General features: G+C 44.3%; 1 protein-coding gene across 2 annotated transcripts in view; it reads left to right on the forward strand.

The window, feature by feature from the left end:
* Positions 1-22,444, forward strand: part of CEP112 (centrosomal protein 112) — a 3,147,769-nt gene that overhangs the window by 2,404,698 nt on the left and 720,627 nt on the right. For both annotated transcript variants that reach the window (XR_011305153.1, XM_069655053.1), the window contains exon 23: positions 20,882-21,031. Coding sequence is in view for 1 of the 2 variants with exons in the window: in XM_069655053.1 (XP_069511154.1) it covers positions 20,882-21,031 (150 nt within the window). In the remaining variant the exon portion in view is untranslated. The remainder of the gene's footprint in view (positions 1-20,881; positions 21,032-22,444) is intronic.

Raw genomic sequence — 22,444 nt, forward strand, 5'->3', positions numbered from 1 at the left:
ATGGATTCACATGCTTAGAATATTCCCCGTCGTCAGGCTGGGAATCCCCGGTACATTATATAGACCCTTTCCCGTAGGAAAACATTTTCGACGCTTATGCGTCCTATCCACCTCGTTTTGTATCATGCGTGCCCGCGCCGTCAGGACGCCATGATATAAATACAGGACCCGCGCTCCCTCAGATTTCAACCGTCTTTCAAAGTAGTGGGATCCTCGTGGTTACTGCTAGTAGAAATTAGGTTGTATTTTCGCTTCGGCGACGTTACATTCTGGATTCTGGAAAAAATATGTCCGGAAAAGCTTTATTTCGTCCTTGTGCGACATGTGGACTCAAAAAAGTCTATGAAGGTGATGCCCGCATAGCTTCTCATTTGGTTTACATACTGGCCACATGTGGACTGAGTAAGGGGTCCCGTTACTTTCATGGTGTTCTTTCCACTTTTGTATGTTGTATTGATTATTGATGGAGGGAGATATGTTATAGCTTGGGTTGTGGTACATTCTTTATTTGAAGGTGAATGGAATATCTGTGATGTCATCATGGAGTGTTGAGTGGGTGATTGATCTGAGTTTTCTAAAAGTGTCAGTTAGATCTGGGAAGCTGGTTGCAGTGGATGTGTCAGTGTCCTGTCTGTCCGTCTCACTTACCTTGCATTCTACTTACCTGCTGTGGGACACGGAAAATAAACCTACCTACTGTGAGAAACCTGAGGGCGTTCTCACTCCTGTTCCCCGTGGATCCTCTGCGCATGTGGCCAGGGAAAGGCCATCGCTTTTTGATCCCGACCCTGGGGGTGGACAAGTGAGGGAGGGTGGATGGTCTGATGGGACTAGGAGTGGGATGCCCTTGGGGGAGACATGGGATCCCCCTTTTCCTACTATTGACCAACTCAACCCTTCCCTCGTCTTCATGGGGTATTATAAATCAACCCCCTGACTTCCTCATACATGACTACACAAAGTTCTGAGATGAGGAAGAGGCAACTGGGAGTATTGTGGACTAGTTATTTTCACCACTTAGGTACTGAGATGAGGAAGAGGCGTGCGGAGAGCAGTAGAGGTCGGGCATGTCCTCTTAATGATGGTCAGCCAGGGCTAATTTTGAATTTGCACCTGCAGCCTGTTAAAGGGCTGCAGGTGAATAAAAAGCCCCACCAATTGAGAATGAGCAAGGAAGTGGTGACAGGAGCAGTGGTGGTGAAATTGCAGCAGAGAGTCTAAGAAGAACAGCAAGAAGCTGTTTGTGTGCAGCACGCTTATGGTTCAGAGTAGAGCAGCCTGGGAGCTGGGATTCTGTGTAACCAAGAGAGGCATGAAAGGGGAGCCGTGCTGGAAGGCTGTCCCTTTTTCTATTGCTAGTGGTGCTGGTTCAGGGGCCAGAAGCCGACCTAGGAGTGCCTGGAGGCAGGAGGTGGAGCCCTGAAGCAAAGACGAGAAGGCCGGAAGATCTGCGCTGCAGGAACTCACATCAAAGCAACCAGTGAGTTTCTAAGCAACCAGAAACCCTGTATGCAAGTGTTTGATCCGACACGCACGGATATTTTGAATCGGAGTGGTCGCATGAAGGTCTCCTTTAAATAGCCACAAGGATGTGTAGGTGTAACTCTATTACCTGATCCGTCATGTTGTGGGCGCAGCTGGCATGGGATGTGACATGCAATGACATCAGACCACCTATTGTCAATAACACAAATGTCCTGTAATTTGAGTGTTGTGGGGAGAAATAATACCCTATAGCCTTCAAGACTGTCAAATCAGTCACCTCATATGAAAGTTTATATACAATTTATTAGAAAAATGTTTTTAAAATGATTAGGACAAACAAAAATGTTATTAGATAATCATAGCACATTACTCATATCAGGGCACTAAACAAAGTGCAAAGTTGCTGTGCAAATTTACAAACCAGACAAATAGTACAATACATCAATATCACATGTCCCATCACATAATATACAAAACATTTAATAAAAAGTTATTTGTGGAGTTCCTAGGGTCCAGAAACTATTCATTTTATCATTTGATGATTGGCCTGAACCCAATTGTAAAGCCCTCCATGTTTCAATCCCTTAGAGTAAGTGCAGGGATTTTCTTGAGGGGCTGTAGATCTTTGACGTGGGATGTGGCATGACCTGTGTGTGTGTGTGTGTGTGTGTGTGTGTGTGTGTGTGTGTGTGTGTGTGTGTATATGAATGTTTTTGTATATGTGAACTGAACATGGAGGAATGCAGGGGAAAAGGCCCAACGGAGGGGATGTCAGAATCGGAATGCCGCGATATAGAAGGAAGACAATGTGAGAGCCCACTCGGTGCAACCCAACGAGAGAGAGCGAAACAACAACAGACCCGGTATCTGGGATATCTAGTGGGAGGTGGGAAAATTCGACCCCAACTAGATAAGGTGGAAGCCATTCTGAAACTACCAATGCCCAGCAACCGGAAACAGATTCTGGCCTTTTTGGGTTTTGTGGGCTATTATAGGAGGTTTATACCTTTTTGTTTTCTTCAGTGGCAGCACCCTTGACAGAAGCAATGAAAAGTACCTACAAGAAAGACATCCTTTCTGACAAGGATGTTCTTAGGGCGTTTAACCATTTAAAAAATTCGATCTCAGCCCTACCAGTCCTGTGTTGTCCGGACTTCAAGAAAGAATTCTACCTACAGAATGACGCCTCTGGTTCAGGATTGGGTGCAGTACTCTCACAAGGTGTTGAAGAGGACCTATATCCCATCCCCTGTATTAGACAAACTCCTACCCCATGAGGAATCCTACTCAACGGTGGAAAAGGAGTGTTTAGCCATGAAATGGGCCGCAGAAACTAAGATATTATCTATTAGGCCGGACGTTCACTGTATTCACGGACCATGCGCCGCTATAGTGGTTGGCTGTACAAAAAGATTCCAATCAGCGTGTTCTAAGGTGGTTCCTCACTTTACAAGCTTTTTGCTTCAAAACAGTGCATAAGCCCACATCTTTCCAGGTGGTCCCAAATTATCTTTCCAGGAGCATGGATCGACCCGAACGGCTCGAGTATTCGGGGGGAGGGTTTGTGAACTGAACATGGAGGAATGCAGGGGAAAAGGCCCAACGGAGGGGATGTCAGAATCGGAACGCCGCGATATAGAAGGAAGACAATGTGAGAGCCCACTCGGTGCAACCCAACGAGAGAGAGTGAAACAACGATGTCTGTAGCATCCTGGGTTCGACATCAATGCGGCTGACAGCTGCGAGACCCCTGCAGGCGGGGTCACAGGAGACCCAACTGAAAGTGTCCTGGCCGTACCCACTCCCCTGCCTTCTACCTACCCAGAGAATACTTTTCCCGACAAGCGGAACGACTAGACCCAGGATAACCGGGTCGGACAAGCTCCCAGGCAACCGTCAGATACCTACCACGCGGTTCGGTTCCCAGTATAGCAGGAATACAAAGCAGACAAACACAAAGCAGAAAACCTTCCCCGGGTACTCAACTATCGCTCACCTTCCGTATTGAGCAACAGCGTTCCAAGTACCTCAGCGGTGTCGGCTCACTTGGAAGACGGGATTCCCTGTAGTTTCCCGGCCCTGACGGACGAAGCGGGATGGCGGCCTTCGATCAAAGAGGAAGGGGGCGGGGTTTATGGGGATATTTATAGAGAACCAGTACAAGAGCTCACTGATTGGTCCACCCAACTCCAGCCCCTATATAAGGGTGAAACAATTGACGGACTGTGTGTGTCTTTTCAAATCTCTTGCAGGACATCGAAAGAGAGCGAGAGCTGCACCCAAGACGCTCTGGGCATACGGGGACTAGCTGTCCATTTTTGAAGGCTCACCCTTACTACAGAAAGAAGAAGAAGTCTATCTTGGAACTCTGATATAGATTTATAATTTTTTTTTATTTTTATCCTGAATAAAGGCTCTTTTAAGTTCCACACTCCTGGCTGCCTGTTTCCTCCTTTACAGTATATATATATATATATATATATATGTGTGTGTGTAAATCCACAAACTGTGGCAGCAGACAAATATAATCCATGTCGTAGCCTTTAGTAATCCTCTCGAAAGCCCATTTAATATATATTTTTTAAAACAATATATAAAACACTTCAAGAAAGTGCATCAGCATAAAGTATACAATTGTAAAAGTACTACAAATAGAGGTTGAGATTGGACGTAAAGGCAGTGCTTTGATTTGGCGTCCAGTTAACACCAAAAGTTTTATCCGTTGTGTGTCTGGTGCCTTGAGTGAAAATGACAATGCTTTATCAAATCCATTATGTTACGCTAATACTGTTCAGACTATTTTGAGAGGACTTATTCCTGTAAATAAGTTGAATAAGAAGGGTGATTTGAGGACTCACACTCATGCTTCTGATGCTGTAATTAGTAATAGAAAAGGAACTTCGTATGAATGTGAGAAAAGCCATGAAGGTAACAATTTCAGCAGTGAATGAAATACATATGCTGAAGTTGGCTTATAGGAATTGGTTAACATCTCATAAAACACTAATGGCGCAAAGGGATGCGGAAGCGATACTTCATTGTGTGTTGGAAAAGGACAGTAGATTATTTTGGTCCCTGGTGCAGCCTCTGGGCACTCAGGAGTTTTTACAGGTTTTTTCAAGTTCAGCTGATTCCAGAAGCCACATGGGTGAACCATGTTGCTACATTGGACCGTGGATCTCCAACAACTGGTACGTGGTCCTTCTCACAGTATGGGTAGTACCTTAAATTTGGTATTGGCTAGTGAAGCTCTGTTATCCGTTCAATCAGTTGAGCCTGTTCTTCGGTCCAACCATTATTTGTTGATGTGTATATTTAAAACTGGTAGGGCATCTGTTACGATTCCACCGCCGCGGGTATGGCTATGCGGATGGCGCTCCGCGGATTTGTCGAGTTTGGTCACACTAGTCAAAGCTAAATGCCGAGTGGTTCCAGTTATTTCTCCTTCGACTCTGTCTGGCCTGCTCCTTGAAGCAGCCAATACTATTGCTCCTCGACGGCTTATTCAACCCTGTCGGCTTCCTTCATAACCATGGTTTTCTGAACATCCAAAAGCAGCCCTTCTTAAACTCAAACAGTCGGAGCGCAAATGGCGTATCACGCATGACTGCAACCTCAGAGCGGAGTATAAAGCATGCTTTGTAGCATATTTCTAGGCTATAACAGCAGCTAAGAAATCTTATTTAGCCCCGAAAATTGAGGCTGCCCACAGCTCTCTTTGCAGCAGTCAAATCATTGTCTTTGTCAGACAAATGTTCTCCTCTGGTAAGTCCTTCTTAGGACCGCTGTGACTCTGTCTTCATTTTTTGTGTCTAAAATTGAGGCCATTTGAGATAATATTCTTGCATCTGCGTCAGTACTTGCTCCTTAGAGGCAACAGACAGGGCTGAGTGACCTAGCTACAGTGGACAATGGTCTGCCTTTCCAATCTTCATTGAGGAGATGGTATTTACTGCCATAAAACGAATCAAGTCTGATTCTCCTCTTGATATGGTACAATTAGTAATTATGAAAGAGATCTGCCGGGATCTTCTAACGGAAATCACGTCAGCCATAAATACCTCATGTCAGTCGGGGGTTATTCCATCGGAATTGAATATCGCCACGGTTATTGCCCTTCTGAAAAAACCCTCTCTGGGCCCACTACTCCTTTCCAACTTCCGTCCTATTTCTCTCCATTTCTCTATGAAGCTGTTGGAATATTTGGTCTCTCCTCTTCGGTCTTCCGTTCTGGAGTCTTCCAAACTTATTGACTCTGCCCAATCGGGTTTTAGACCTGGTCGGGGCACTGTATTGCTCTCCCGAGAGTGCACGGAAAAACATAAATCACCAATGCAATTACAGAGCAAATACTTTGAACGCAGAAAGACGCAATAACTCGCAACCACACACTCTTAGAAGATAATCAGCTCTTATACGGCTATTTATTCAAAGTTTAGAAGCAACCAATAATAACATAGAAATAACTCACAGAAGTAATATAGACATAAATCACAGAAGAAGCAAAGATTTTAAAAGGAAATACATCACCGTGAGCGTAACTGGAGTCCTCATCTCACCCAGAAGCGGCTGGAAGATCCCAGGAGCAGCCAGGCCGAGAGCACTACAGCCCGCAGGAATGCCGGACGTAAGCGTCCCCCTCTGGCTGAAGTCTCACCTGACCACCTCCGGGTTTCCGCATATTTACACACTCCGCAGAGGGGTGGCAGTTCTCGAACCTTCTGGAAATGGCACTTGCGCAGTTGATGAGCAGCCGTCGGTTGCCAGCGGGGTCAATCGAGAGCCACCCTCAAGGAGCAGAGTGCCTCCCTCCTCTAAAAACACGCTCCGCGGAGAACAGTAGCAAACCATAACAAAGTTAGTTTTCCCAGCAGAAATGTCCTTGACCGCATACCAGGTTTGGAAAGCATGCTTTCCTCAGCATCGTGAATCTAACACTCAGCAAAATGTGTGCAGCTTTTCACTGCGGCATGAAGTAAATATCCATCATGGCTCCGAGCGCTCCCAGAATACGCTGCGCACCAGCGCCATTTTAGTTCAAGCATAACAGGCACCGAAAGTGTACTTGTTTCGGTCTTAGATGACATGGTCAGATTGGTCGATGCAGGTGGGGTGGGTGCCCTGATTGTTTTAGATTTGTTAGCGGTGTTTGACACCATAGACCAGCCCACCCTACTTACTTGCCTGACTCAGATTGGCATCTCGGGTCAGGTGTTAGCCTGGTTCTCTTCTTTTTTGGCCGATAGCACTCAGGTGCTTTCTCTTGCTTCCTCTCTTTCAGGCTCCTGCCTCCTTACCTCCACCTTGTCACCCATTCTCTTCTACATTTCATTCTGGCTTTTGATCTGTCTCATCCGCTCCCTCAGCATCAAGTGCTATTCGTATGCCGACGACACCCAGATCCTGATACGGATAGACCTTGATCGGACTGAGGTGTCGTTGTGCCTTCATCAGTGCCTGACTGCTGAGGGTGAGTGGATGTGTGGCACTTGGTTGAGATTGACAAGACAGAGGTGATGGTGGTAGGAGCCCCTCCAGATCCCACCCTTTAGGTGTCTTCCTTCTGGCCTTCATCCCTTGGCGCTCTTCCTGTTCTTGTGACCAAGGTGAAGAATCTGGGAGTAATTCTATCAGCCTCTCTTTCTATGAATGACCAAGTGTCTGCAGTATGTAAAGCAGGTCATTTTCACCTCAAGATATTAAAGAAAATGCTTCCTATGTTACCGGTTACTCTTCACCCCCCGGTGGTTGCAGCCTTGGTGCTGAGCAGATTGGATTATTGTAATTCCTTATATCTTGCTCAGCCCAAAGGCATGATCCAACGGCTTCAGCGCCTTCAAAACTTGGTCGCTCGGGTGGCCACACAGTCTCCCTATGGGGCCCATATCTCTCCTGTGTTGTGTTCTCTTCATTGGCTTCCTGTCATGCAGCCGATCAAGTTTAAGGCACTCTGCATTGTACACCCGGCGCTGCATAGACATGGGACAGGGTAACTTCAGTCTAAATTTACTCGGTATCTACTGACACACCTCTTGCACTCTACATCAGCCGATCTGTTACGGGTACAGACTTTCTGTAGGTCACGCATTGGGGGACGTGCTTTCTCAGGTGTTGCCGCACAAATGTGGAATGACTTACCATTGACAGTAAAACACTTGTGTACCTGTCGTACAAGAAATACCTAATAACATGTCTGTTTTAGTGTATGTCTGCTTAAAGGTGATAGCTTTGATCTCCCTCTCTAGTGCCAAGATACCTCTGGGTGAACGCTGTATAAATTACATTAGCATAACATAACATAGTATTCCACCAGGTGGTTCTATGCCTCTGTTTTTTCTCATTGGTTAGGAATTGGAACTTCCAGATTGACTGGAGGATGTTTTGATATCAATTTGTAAATGTAAAAACTTGAGAGCTCCTGGTCCTGATGGCTTGTTGTACTCTCCATTTAAATCGGATTCCGAGTTATGGGTGGACATGTTGACTGGGCTATTCAGCATTAGCACCCTGTGTGGGGGAGCCAGACAATCAGGTGGCTAGGAATGTGGGCTTGAACCGCCGGTACAAGCCCGCGTTCCAAGCGCTTGATTGCTGGCTCTCCCCGTTGCCATCTTCCCCCCACCCTCTGCCCCCTGTTTTTTTTTCTCTTTCATAGCCCCCTACCCCTCCACTTATCTTAATTTGGCTGCGAAGTCCCTTGCAGCCACACCTTACTCTCAGCTTCCCACGGCCGCATGGAAAGGGAAGAGTTGCCCCATACGGTTCCCTGCCTTCCCTTTCCATAGCAGCCATGTTTGTAAATGATTTTCCTTCCTACAATGGGATGCACGGGGCGTCCTTATAGGAAGGAACGTGGGCCTTAGGCCCACATTCATGGCCCTCGCTTTGCTCTGGCTGTTAACTGAGGCTGTGGGCCGTTACCCCCCGGTGTTGCCCGTGTAACGGGTACATAACGCCACAATATTATTGTGAGCACTGTAATACCAAGTTCTGTTCTTGGAAGAGTGCTGTAATTGTTGTGAATGGGGAACTAGATTAAATCGTGTAAATCATAGGCCAATAACTCTAATTGATGCATCTTGTAAAATGTTCTCAACTCTATTTTTGTATGAGCTACAATCATGGACCGCAAGGAGTGGGTGCCTGGATTTATGTTGGTCACGGTTTAGAAAAGGAGTTTGGACGTCTTTAAACTGCCTTTGACTTGAATTATTAGCTGCCCAGTCTATCCATTCAAAGAAATGTATGTGGCTTTTTTGGGCATCTCACAGGCTTTTAACGGTGTTCATAGACATAAACTATGGCAGAAACTCAATTTGTTAGGTTGTCCGTCGTGCATGCTGAGCATTATCATTGTCCTTCATAAAGACACAAAATTAAAGGTGAGGTTGGATCAGCAAGAAAGTGTTCAAGTTGGATTAATACATATAGGGGCTGGTGCCCTGGATGCGTTTTAGCACCCTTTTTACTTAATGTTTGTATATCTGATTTGGGTGGTGCTCTGGCGGAAGTTAAGTCTTTACCCCCCTATCTGGGTGAGCTTTGTTTTTCATATTTGGTTAGCTAATGAAATTATTATCTGTGATCAAACTCTGATAGGTCTGATCGTTTCAGGCTAAAATGTAATCTTCTGCCAACACTGGAAATCCTCGGAGCAAGAGATAAGACCCCGAGGATTCAGCGTTTATGTTGGTACTGTTCACGGGAGGTTGAGACATTGCAACATCTTCTGATTTCTTGTGGGTCTTTACCTTTTTGGAGAAATGATTCATTTTGTAGGTATATACATCGTAGCTTTGCTTACAGACATTCTTTGGTATCGTATTTTAAGAGCAGAGGAAATCTCCTTAAATATTGCTGTTTTACCTTTCTTAAAAATGATTTTAAATTTATAGTTGTGATATCTTGCTGTAACTGTTTTTTTTTTAAACTTGTTTTAATATGTTTTTAGTTGTTTAGTTAGGAAAGTTGCATAGTTCTGTTAATGTGTAAGTAATGTGATTGTGTGAAAAGTGTTTCGTCAACTATAGCACACAATAAATAAATACATGTAGCATTACCACATTAACTCGGGCTTAGTGATTCCAGTATCATGTAAACACATCTACCACAATGAAAGAAGGTTGAAACATGGCTCAGTGAGAACCACAGACTGATGTCCCTAAAGTGCATAAGTATTATAACCCTGCCTAGTGTAGATCCCAAAAGTTAATCTACACACAATTTCTTAAATATGGATAACGTCAGATGGTCATATTTTTTCAAAGTCTCAGAAAGGGCAACCATCTTGGATGTGTGTATTGTTGCATTCATAGCCATAATACAACATGAATGATAAAGCATTGGAAAAACAGCCACACGAGTAAAGGAAATATAGTGCTTATACCCCTCACCCCCAACTCTGCAAGGGTTAATACATGACAATATAAAGAATTTCCTAAATATTATTAATACCCAGTTATTTGTGTTGAAATAACATGATCATCCTGACCAGCTAGGAGGAAAGATAATGCATATTAATACAAGATGGAAACATCCTATCAATAAGAATCACTTCTACTGCAGTAAAGCTCAGAAAGCTAAAAACAATTAAAAGCTACGTAATATAAAATTTAAAAACAACAGATATGGCATGAAGCAGATAGACAGGAGAAAATTATTTCCATTATACATTTAAAACTGTTCAAACACTAAACAATCATTTTAACATATTAAGGAAGTAACCAAGAATCAGAATTGTTAAAATCTCTAAAATGTATAGCAAAATGGTAAGCAACATACAGCTCTCCTATATTCTAAAATGCATAGTTTCAGAGGGCATATTGTAGGACTGATATAGGAACAGCACAGAGACATACCTTGTCGACTTTCCTAGATTGCTAAATTTTATTTGAACGAATTGCTGAATTTTGCTCTTTGATTGGTCCTTTATGTTTAGTAGTGTTTGACACATCATTGCGCAAGTGGGCCCAATTTAGTCCACTCAGTAAAACAAATTGGTCAATACTGAATCAGGATACCCTCTCTCTGTCTCTAAAAGTAGACATTTCATATTGTACAAGTCAACACATTTCTCATCAGTAGAAGACTTTCTTTTCAGATGAAGTAGTCGCCCATACAGGATACTTTTAACAAAGCCGTGCGTTTGCAAACCTCGAAAGTGCAAAGCTGAATTATAGAAAGATGTATTACGATAATCCAATGTTTGCAGTTTACCATTTTCAAATTCGATGCCAGAATCACTGTGTCTCAAAGTGATTTTAGATATATTATTGTTGAGTTCTTTATGATAAAGTTTTAGAACATCAACTGACGTGTCCCATACCAGGAGGCAGCTGTCAATAGATCTCACCCAGAGAATGGCATGTTGATGTAGATCTAAGAAATCATCAGGCCAGGCCTGGACCCTCTACCACAAATCAATAATAAGGTTAGCGTAGGAATACACAAACCTGGCCCCTGTAGCCTTTCCATGCAGGTTAAGAAAGTTCAGAGTCAAACATGAATTAGTTATTATGCAAAATGAACAAAGTCATCTCAGCTAGTATTCAGGAACTGATTTGTTGACTTCAAGGCCAAGGTATAAGCTATACAAGAATAAAGGGACATAACGTAATGCTAACTAGAAAATAGCCCGGATTGTAATCATTCACATGAAATGGAAGAGTACTGGCCAAATGGTGCAAAGATGATAATCATATTCTCGTATGTGTTCTCAGGGACTTTCTACCCTTGCAATGATGGGTCACTGTCATGCCCCCATCCTCTGAGCCGTAGATAGGAGCCATTGCCTGTATCTTAACACCCCTGGGTGGCCCAGAAAGAGGGTTTTGGTGTAGACTTGTTAGGGTCCAGAGGCACAAGCAGCGCATATCGACCGCAGGTAATCCATGCAGCCTCAAGTTGCTTAAGAAACATGAGTTCACGCAAATTCACAGGATTCCGCATATCCTGGCCACCATTTTGGTTTCATATACCTATATAAACCTATATAAACCACACTAAGCAAGCAGGTGTTGCAGGAACACTGCTACTTAACTGGAGTGTGATTCACTTCAGTTGCATTACAAGTCTTCTGTCTCGAGACACGGGCCATTCTTGTGGAGATGAAAAGAAGGAAAAGAAGGAAAGAAACAATGGTTACCTATAGCAGCACCAGCACAAACCATGTACTCACCTTGGACATTTGACCGGCCAAACCAACTAGACTTCACTTCTAAATGCCCAAAGAACCTGCAAAAACAAAAGGAAGCGTTTAGGATTCTGGAACTTTTGAACATTATAAAACAATAGATAGATGCTAAGTAGAACTACGACTTACATTGGAATCCAGGCCGCTCCAAAAACCGATCACTCGTCAAATCACTTGAATGGCTTGGAAAACAGAAGAAAAGAGAAAGTTAGGACCTATTTAGATACAGTGCACTCAGTGAAGCAACTGAGAGCATTGTAACGTTTGATAGGTTGAGAACACTTGGACCCAATCCACAGTTAAGTGACTGAGCATAGAGAGGAAAACAAACTTACAGCTAGAGCATGCCTAAGGCAGCCCGTCCAGTGAGGATAACTTCCTGGATACAAGCGCCAGCAACTTGCCTAACAGTCCTGGTAACCTAGAGGAGCTTTGGGAAAAGGAGGGAAGAGCCCTAGAAAGAGGTTACTTAGCAATTCACCATTCTCACTGCAGAAGGGAGAAGGTCACACTGGGTAAAGAGCCAGAGGGGACTTTACACAAAGGTATACGGGAGTACTGGTTGGACATCATCCGCATTCCTCCCGTCGAGCACACCACACATTATCATCAGGTGGTGGGGACGTTGGCAGGGGTATTAGAGTATCTAAAGCGGTTCCTCTGGTTTAGAGGGTATCCAGGTAAGGCGTTACCATCTCCATTTTGCTGGCCTATTTGGGAGAACATACAGCATAGGAACTATAGGTGATTCACCTAACTTAAATTCAAATTACTTTTTGGTCAAGAGATTACATTTGTGCCGAGATTCCTAATAATGGCCAGTTGAGCATGTAGGTCACAAATTGGATTTGTTTTCAGCTTTCTGTAGCAAATTCAATCTCAGAATTGTCTTTTGATTTCAGCAACCATTCATCCACGTTTATCAGCTTCCTAGTGAAAGGTAATTATCCTGCAAATATTTTAAAGCAAGATAATGTGCAGAAGGCAGGTTACGCTGAAATGTTTTACCATGAAAAACTCATCCAATAGTCTAGTTTAAATCTTGAACGACCAATCTACGAAATGGGTTGCTGCCTTAAAGGTTTGCAGCTCTGAGTAAATTTAGACTTGTGCCTGAAGTTGATTGGAGCTGTAATGTTGGAATATGAGCAGAGATATTTGAACTATGGCAAGATTAGAGATACTTTTTTTTTAGAAAAAGGTTTTTAAAGTTTTAGTTGGCAGCCACATTTGTAACCCTTGATGTCCGTGTTTGCTACATTACAATCAAGAGCATATGAGAATGTGAGATGCCAGGACAGGGCCTCTAGCTCAGTCAGATTGAAAGGATTGAAGATAGATTCACTAAAGGCCGTTCCATAAATGCTTGAAATTCTGTCTCTTTGCGTAAGAGCGGGTGGCTTTGTCATCACCCATACATCTGTATGTATCCCGGAACCACCGATGCTGCCCTGGGAACTTTTCAACTTGTTTAAGGAAGTTTGTAGAAATGCCACCTTTGAAAGCTTTGATATTCAAGTCTTGCAAGGAATGCAAGCAGCAGATATTGTTCATCATCCAAGCCTGGAAGTTAAGTGCTTACCTGAAGCTCAACTAGACAAAGACTGAGTCCATTCTCCTAGGAAACCCAACCAAGCATGCCCAAGTCCAGAATTGGCTTGTTGACATGAAGCTCGATGGATTTACACCTCACCTCTCACCCAACGCAAAATCTCTTGGCTTCACCATTGACTGTGACCTCTCAATATAAACAAATATTGCTGAGAAGGCCCTAGCAACATGTTACCAGATTGCACTCTTTAACAAGGTCAAGCCTTCCATTCTTGCTCTGAGTTTTAGAACAGTTGTCTAAGCCCTGATCATCCCCCACCTGGACGGGGGCTGTGATCTAATCAAAGGAGTGCCAGCCTTTGTGGCCCCTCTAAAAGCCCCCCACTATGCTGCAGCCCGCTGCATCACCGGACTATGACAATTCTGCCATATCATCCCATCCTCAAGGAGCTGCACTGGATACAATGTCAAGGAGGTCCAAGACAGCCCGCATCACATACGAAGCAGTTACAACCGCGTCTCTCTTCCTTGCCAAGAAACATACCACCCCGGAGGTCAGAGCACCTCCAGAAGTCACAACACTGTCAGGCTTGAAACAAAGAACAGCAAGAGGGAAGAACAAAGGAAACCAGCCTGTTTCTGCTCTGCATATTTTCTCTGGCACAAGTTACCAGGTCAGATGAGACTAGCCCCTCCATCCTACACTTCAGGGAAGACCTGCAGACTCCACTCTTCAAAGAACATCTCACCAATTAGTTATCACTCTATTCAGCCCTATTTCTCTCCCTCTGAGATCTCCCCTCCCCTGCAGCCCTATTCGACCAGCTCGTCTGCTACCCCCACACCCTTACTTAGACCCCCCTGTGGTCCTATATTGACGGTGCTCTTTTGCTTTCCAGCTAGGTTTGTGCTTTATAAACCCCATACATATATACTTCTATGTCTCATACACACCAGCGCTGTCTTAGTTGCCTTAAGATTCCTCATGACACCCTTTGTCTGTGGTTCATGCCAGGCAATGCAACCAAATGCCTTCCAGATGGATCGTAATAGTGTTCATGTGGGAGAGTAGAGGTTGCATTAGATCACCTGATCACCTCAGTCCTAGCAGCAGTTACCACCTCCTTTTGTTGGAATGTGGGCTATACTATCAAAAGGGGTGTGAATGTGATACCGTAGCAACCAAAAAGCAATAGTACAATAGTTCCAAAACAAAAGAATGACCAATCAAGATTCTCTTATAATAAATATTTTAATTAAACAAATCGATCCTATAACTATTAAAAACAATATAACCCCCCCTCACCCCTGCCCTCTGTAAATGAAGATTGGCGATGCCTTGACAAAAATAGGCCAGGAATGCAGAAATGTTGTTCAAAAGAATATGCCTTCATGGAATTCTTTCTCAAGTCCTTAAACTAGCTCGGAACATGTGCTCCCAAATAATATATATGCTGCTTGTTGGAGAATCAAACAAAGGAGGTTTAACGAACATAACCTAGAAACAAAACATTAATGTACCAATAAATAGCATTCTTCATTTTTATTAGAAATCCAAATGAAACGCTTAGTGCTTGACCTCATCCAATGGAGAACATGAAAGAAATGGGGAAGATTGCTTTAGAAAATAAGGTGACCTGAAGCAGCTTTCTATGCGTCTGTCAAGTTTCCTCTACAGATACTATGCCGCCTGGATCCCGATTAAAGTTGCTGGTCTCAAGTTGAAGCCGTAGATCAAACGCCTGCACGGCGCGACTGAGCCTTTTCTGAGAGTAAGGAAGTTAATGTGCAGAGACCGTGTCATGCATCTTTTCCTATAATCATACTGGGGACCTGCAAATCAGTGTGAAAGGTCCTTTGTTCCTAGAGGTGTGGCGCCTGCAAGGAAAGTAATCCTTACAAACTGGAAATCCTTTGCAAAGTGGAATCAGGAATGTTGGCTGGGAGTATTAAGAAAACAAGCGCATTGGAACTACTCTATTTATTTTCGGGGGGTTCTGTTTTAAAAAGAGGCGTTTAGTACATTTGAGGAAATCCCAATTTTTTCTTTAGAAATGCACTGTTGAATTTGACTGCGAGCTTTTATGTCACACAATCTTGGACCTACCTCTACGTTTGCCACATTTATAATAACGCCTGGTCTTATTCATGTGTGTTGCGTTTCTTCTTTCCTTGTGTATAAATGGCGATTTTATTTTCAGGGTGTCTTATATTCATCATTCTAGTCACTGAAAAAATATATTTAGGGAACCAGCTTTGCGGTTTGTTCAGCGATGAGAGGTCGATACCTCCACCCCCTCCCCCACAACCCCCCTCCCCCAGCTTTCGTGTGCGTATAAGAGACATTAAATGAAGCCCGGCCGGGGATATGCATTCTGTGCATTTCCGCTGTATATTCACAAATGGAAAGTGGTCACGAGCTTTCCCGTTCCCCACTCAGTGACAGAAATAACCGTTCTGAATTGATTTGCCCCTTCTGCCCCCACGCCCTCTGCTGTGAGGCTTCGACCCCGGTGGTATGCCTCGCGCACAACTCCTCCTTAGCTCCCTATCGAAAGAAGACCATTCACAACTATTCCCGAACGACAGAGGAGCTGTTTTGTTTGGACACGTTTGAGGGTGAACACATCTCTCCATCTTAGGCCAATAGGGGCGACCCAGAGCTTGTCCAGTGCAGGGAATAAATGCCATCAGTACGCCACTTGGGGATGTATTTGATCACAGAAGGCATTTTAAAGTGCTGTAGAATTTGACATAAAATAGTTGCATTGATCCCATGGGCATAGCAGCTGCGTGATCTGCCATTAGACTTGCGGCGTTGAGACATGATACTTTAGCATCATATATTGGCCTTGCACCCTATGCCCACACCATCCCTCGGTAGACAATGCCAGTACACCTAACACTGTTCACATTTTAAACGTCGTATCGCACTTAGCTCTGCACTTATTCTTTACCTCTTGTTCATAAAGTTATTGTTGCCATGTTCATGCCGAGCCGTGGACCTTTAAATGCGGATTCCTTTCCCTGCCACGCTTGCTTTTTCCCTGGAATTACTACCTCATCATTCACTTTCTGTTGCCCACACACTCCACATGTCTGACCATAGTCAAGATCGAGAATGCAGCCCTTGGGATTAGCTGTGAATATTCCCAGACTTTACCCAAACACCACCCCTAGCCCTCCTGCAATCATTTTATTTCTGTCCCTGATGCTTCCCCATCCCTGGTCAGGTTCTAGAATGCAGCCTTTTTGTTTAGATTTGAATGTCACCTGACCTAACCTAACCCAAAAATGATAGCAGGAATTGGAAATATTGATAGAGTAATAGATGGAGAAATTAATGTTGGAAGTATGTAATGGCAGAGTTGTAACTATTTCGGCGCAGCAGCAAACCGTGAAAAATTGTGGCTCTGCCTAGGAAGGGTGTGATGAAATAAAATTAGTATTTTCCGACTCGCCATAAAAGAAAATTATATAGAATTATGTAGTTTTCAGAAAAATGAGCATAGATGCCATATTGTTAGATTTTCAGAACCCAAAAAAGGTAAATCCCACATGTCATTTTGGGATGACACATTTTTCTCCTCCCTCAGCCTACGTCTACGTCATACACACACCCCGACTCCTGGTCCTATCAGAAGCCATTGGGTGTCGTTGTGGGAGGTGAAGGGAGAGTGCTATCCAATCCTTACTATTGGAATTCTGATAATGTAGGAGTGTCATCTGCCCTATAGGAGGTCGATTTTGCATCAGAACAGGGCTTTTCCACTTCATTCCAGGCCCTGGCTTGGCTAACCTCTTTCCTCTCTGGTCGACATTCCTAGGTCCAACTTGGGCCCTTCCTCTCCTCTATCTCAACCTGTGGTGTTCCCCAGGGGTATAACCTCTGTCCCTGGCTGTTCAACCAATACCTGGCACTTCTTGCCTACTGCATTGCCACTCTCTGCCCCAACTTTCAGTGCTACGCGGATGACACTCAGCTCATTTTCAGGCTCCCTTCCGCCACTTCTTCTTCTTCTCTCATCTCTGACTGTCTGCTATCCAGGAGTGGTGTACCGCCAATGATCTCTGCCTTAATGCCAGCAAGACTGAGATTTTCCTCATCGGCACGCCCTCTCCCTCCTTTCCTGTCACTCTCTGGCCACCCTCTCTTGGTCCTCTTCCTGCTCCCATCTGTGAGGCTAAAAACCTCTGGGTCATCTGGGTCATCTTTGACTCCACACTCTCCTTCTCTCCTCACATCTCTGACGTCTCTAAGAAGTCACACTACAAGCTGCACCTCCTCAGAGGTATTCTTCATTTCCTCTCCTCCCCCCAGAAGCTCACTGTCTCCAGAGCTCTGTTTCTTTCTAGGCTGGACTACTGCAACAGCCCATTTCTAAATCTGCCTGCTTCTACTCTCCGACCTCTGCAACTCATCCAGAACAGGGCTGCAAAACTTGGGATTGTATCTCTCCAGGACTTAAATCTCTGCACTGGCTTCCAGTGGCTGCGAGGATTAAATTCAAAACCCTGTGCATTGTCCACAAGGCCTTCTGGGGCCTCAATACCTTCAACTCTCTCTTCCTAAATATCTTCCTTCTCAAGCTCTTCGCTCATCTGCCTCCAACTCCCTCAGGGTCAGTTGCTTCTACAAGCAACGAATTGGTGGTAGATAGCTTTCTTCAGCTGGGGCCTCCATCTGTAACAGCCTCCCTGAAACTTGAGGAGAACCATCTCTGGTTCCGTAAGCACCTCAAAACCTTCCTTGTTGCTTCTGCTTTCTCTCCTGCTCTCCCCTGCAGAACTCCTGGCTGAAACTGCACTGGTCACCTGGATACCCTATGATCTCAGGGCCAGGTCCCCTCCCCTGTCAGTTGCACTTATGCACTGCTTCCCTGGCAACCCCGTGCTTGAGGACTGTTTTCTGCATCCCTACAGTCCCCTACCAGCACTTGACACCTGATGTCTACACTTACCCTTGCACTTGCCACCAGCTGGCCGCATCCTTTACTTATTGCTTATTTATGCTATTTATTTTGCGTTCTGTCCCATGCACTGCACTCCCCACTTACCCCCTCCCCTCTACACTTTTCCACTTACCATGCACTTGCGCGATCTCAATGGCACCTGCCCTAGTAAGATCGTTGTCTGTCTTCTGCCTGTTCCCCCTCCCTTGCCTCGCCGCACCTTGAACCACTTCTGTATAGGCGCGTTATAAATGCCATATATCATATTACGAGAGGTAGCCTGCTGCTGGACTGTTGCGAGGAACAACTAGCAGAGAGTCCTTAATCCTTGCATTGGAGACAGTAACAGGGAAATCTAGAAGCTAGCTGGGACCCAATCAGAGGAGCCAGAGGGAGTCTGGGTGCAGGAGAAAATACTTGAATGAAAGCCCTTGACCAGATCTGTGCTGTCCTCGGCAGAGCCCTGCTGTTTTTCCCTGACCAAAGACTCCCATGTAAGTATCCTACATGCCATCAAAAGTGTGAGGGGAAACTGCCAGCCTTAATCTCTATCTTGCATAGAGGGTAGGAGGGTGGTACTGGGAAGGCCCTTAGCACATTGTATTAAATTCAAGTCAAATTAATTCCACTATAGAAAGTCACCCTATCCATTTAAATTGAATTGTGTTGGGAACACACCGCCTGAATCCTTTCCATTGAATTGTGGGGACGGGGGAAGCTGTGTAGATCATTAGGACATTGAATTGAAGTTAAATCAATTAATTCCCATATAGAAAATCACGGGATGAGTGTTGTTAGAATTAAAAACTAACAAAGTCCATGGCCAGTGTGTTAGAGCCGGTATAGACGATGAAGACTTGGGTGACTGTTCTTCTGAAACCCCTGACTCCTGTCCTGAAGGGGGGTGTCCATAATCCCAAAATAAGTAACCCTAAAACACAGCTATTCAAGTGAATGTAGAGGGTGCCAAATTAATTTTCCCTTTTATTCCCAGTGATTCCAAAACCAGAATGATCTGTGTTCCAAAACGAAACTTCCCATTGATTCCCTTGCCTCCCAACCCAGAATCCCAAAGCATTGCCTGTACGTTGAATGTGGGTTGCAAAACGATTGTTCTATTGTATTGTGAAAGTTTTCTCTTGGTTAATTTGCAATTAAATCTTACGTAACTTGTGACTGCATGTTTCAGAATTCTACCTGTGTTGTTTTAATAACGGAAAGTAATTTGGAGTTTTGATATTGTGACATAGGGTATTTGTTGGGGTTGTGCGAGACGGGTTGGAGGCCTCACTAAAGCTGAATCTGTATAAGCGATTTGGGTGCATGCCACTTTGCTTGGGGGGTGAGGGAGGAGGCACTCCCTGAGTTGAGTGTGACCACCTAATTAATCGGGACACTCTCATGTCAGGAATTGCAATGCAGCAATGCAGCCCTCGTGTTTTGCTATGAAGAGACCTGGATTTATATCTCCCCCTTTCCATGCAAACTTTTAAGCAATCATAATTGTAATGTAGGGTTTTTTAAAACTGTAATAAATTAATAGTAAACATGGGTTAAGATCATTTTCCTTATTTTCATCCCCCTCCTTCCTCCACCCTCAGTACTAGACACATGGAGCTGTACTGGTAAACATTTCAAATATTTATTTCTGGAAACCGTGGTCTGAGTAATTAACTCTCTGTAAACTATAGTACTATGCAATGTGCAGAAAATCATGAATTGTGGAATGTTTAGATTTAAGCATTGCTGCGGGAACATACTCACCTCCCGTGCCCTACCATCTCACACCCTCTCAGATTTGGTGGCTGTGCAAAGCCTTGTGTAAGTTGTTTGTTAGAAACTTGTACTGGATAATCCTCTCACCCCAAGGATGTTTTGTAAAGTGCATAATGTTGTAAAACAGACATATTTTTACAGTATTCATCAACTTTCTTGAACCGGAAATAGCTAATAAAATAAACAATCCTGAAGGCCCAACCTTCTTTAGTTCTATTTCCCCAAACCCGAGGGAGCATAAAATGGACTTTAAACTGGCTTGCTTCCATAGCCATGCAGAGGGAGTTCTCCCAGCCCACCTACGGCTTATGGACGCTTTTTGTGGGAGAACATGCCCAACTCCACTACGCCCGGTTCCGCTAGCCCCTAACATCACCCAGGGGCACAGACGAACAGCTCCAACTTTGCTGCATCTTTCACCCACTGAAAACCATTCTGCTTGTCAATCGTTTGTGTGCCTTGTACTGCTCGAATTTGCAGCAAGGGCAACGTTTTTCCTCAGCCCTTTTAAACAGAGATGGCCCTGCCACTGAATCAGCAATGGATCGAATAAATGCTCTTCTCAGTTGTGTATAATGGGCAAGAACATTTTTATGCTGGGCAATTGGAGAGAAACAATAAGGCAGCCCCGGTCTCTAGCATCCAAACTACTAGGATATTGCATCGACTAATGTTCTTTGATTCCCTGTCAAATCAGAGATGTCAGTCGTTCTCTGGCTTTAACTATTAAGGAGTGCTGCGATCAACTGATCATTGCCATTTGGCATGTGGTTCTTTCTTACCTTCTAACCATATTGCAAGATTTGTGGGTATGCTTTTTTTCTGGTGAGGTCAGAACATAGATATCATTTTGATTCCATGATCCTTTATCCAAACCCAACCTCATTAGATGTTCATAGGTGTGCTTCCTTTCTACCCCCTTAAGGTCATCACTGAGCTGCAGTCCACCATTGCTTCCATGAGGGAGGAGAGCTGTCGGCAACAGCTTATATCCGAACGGCATCTCCAAGACACGCTGCAGACATTTGAAGATGAGAAGAGGGAGCTAATGAGAGACCATGACAACGCAGTTAAGGTAAGCCTCGGTCTATTCAATGCCGAAGCTAAGTCTTGCCTGATCAGGAGGCACCGTTTTAAGGAACCCAACCAAAGTATTGTTGCTGCTGACAATATTTCAATGGGGCCTAACCAAAACATTGACGCCCATCTTATTGTAGTGGCATTTGCAGCCCAGTTTAGGGGAGAAATTGGCATTTTGAGTTTCTGAATACTCCATGTCAGTTGGCATAATTTGCACTACCTTCAACAACCAAATACCTAGCATTAACTTGTGTTTGCCCTTTTAGGAAATCACTGACGCTCCCCTAAATGAATGTATATAATTATGTAAGCATTTGTAAATCAGAACATAAAATACAGTGCTGACTCAGCAACCACTTGAGTCAATGCAGTATGCATGGATGAATTGTTGATGATTCTAGTAAAGTTAGGTCTCGACCATTTTCCTGAATGGTTGTTGCAGCATCCTAGTTATGCTATGTTATGTTACTATGCTTTTGTAGCATGCCGAGCCAGCACCATAGCAGTTTCAAAGAGACGATTGTTGCCTGTAGCGTATTGTGCCCACGCCTGGAAAGCCAGACCATAGTCTGTTTGGGAATGAGGCCGAGAATGGAGGTAGGGATTCAGCAGGGGGAAAGGCTTTGTATTAGTGTGGATGAGTGTTACTCCGCCATAAATGGGTTATCCTGTAGAGAAATAAGGCACAGAGAAGTATGTGTTGGCTTAATATACGTATCGGGATTCCAAGCCACTTCTGGAGGAATTGCAGGTCATAAATCAAGCAGTGTTAGATACATGAGAGGCTCGAGAACGTGCTTGGACAATACTGGCAGGTATGTAGGCTTACAATGACTGCAGTGTCTATTTAGGGTACTGCGTGTAAAGTCCCTAACAGTAATCCCGAGGCTGCCAAGCAGGCTCCAGAAGGTGGCCAAGTTCAAGATTAGGGCATGTCAGAGGTTGAATGTTGTAGGCAACAAAATACAGGAGTGAGGGATAGACTGAACTCATTAGGTAAAATGTGATTATCTCTAGCCTCTACATGTGGCAAACTCCAGGACAGTAATTTGGGGCTGCCAAATGTAGGATAGTCTCTGTGTAAGAACAAAAGGGTAGAGCGGGCTGCTATGGATCTATGGAGGCATTCTAGTATATTTGGCAAGCCTGGCATCCAGAGGGGTATTGTTTCCTAGTCTGATCATTTATTGACTGAGAGGTCAGTCACTGCACATCTCAGAGTTCCTGTGCAGGCAGCGGTGTATATTACATTACTGATACTTCTAGGATCTGACAAGCTTTGCTGCTTGTTCAGCGCTGTATACCACAGCCAAGCCACCTCCCTTGATGAGGAGGAGCAGTGAGGGAATCTTTCAGGCTGCAACCCAACAATGTGAACACCAGTGCACCCAAAGATCAGTTCAAGTTT

The sequence above is a fragment of the Ambystoma mexicanum genome, chromosome 3q (assembly GCF_040938575.1).
Source record: "Ambystoma mexicanum isolate Mex_15411 chromosome 3q, UKY_AmexF1_1, whole genome shotgun sequence".
NCBI classification, from domain to species: Eukaryota; Metazoa; Chordata; class Amphibia; order Caudata; family Ambystomatidae; genus Ambystoma; species Ambystoma mexicanum.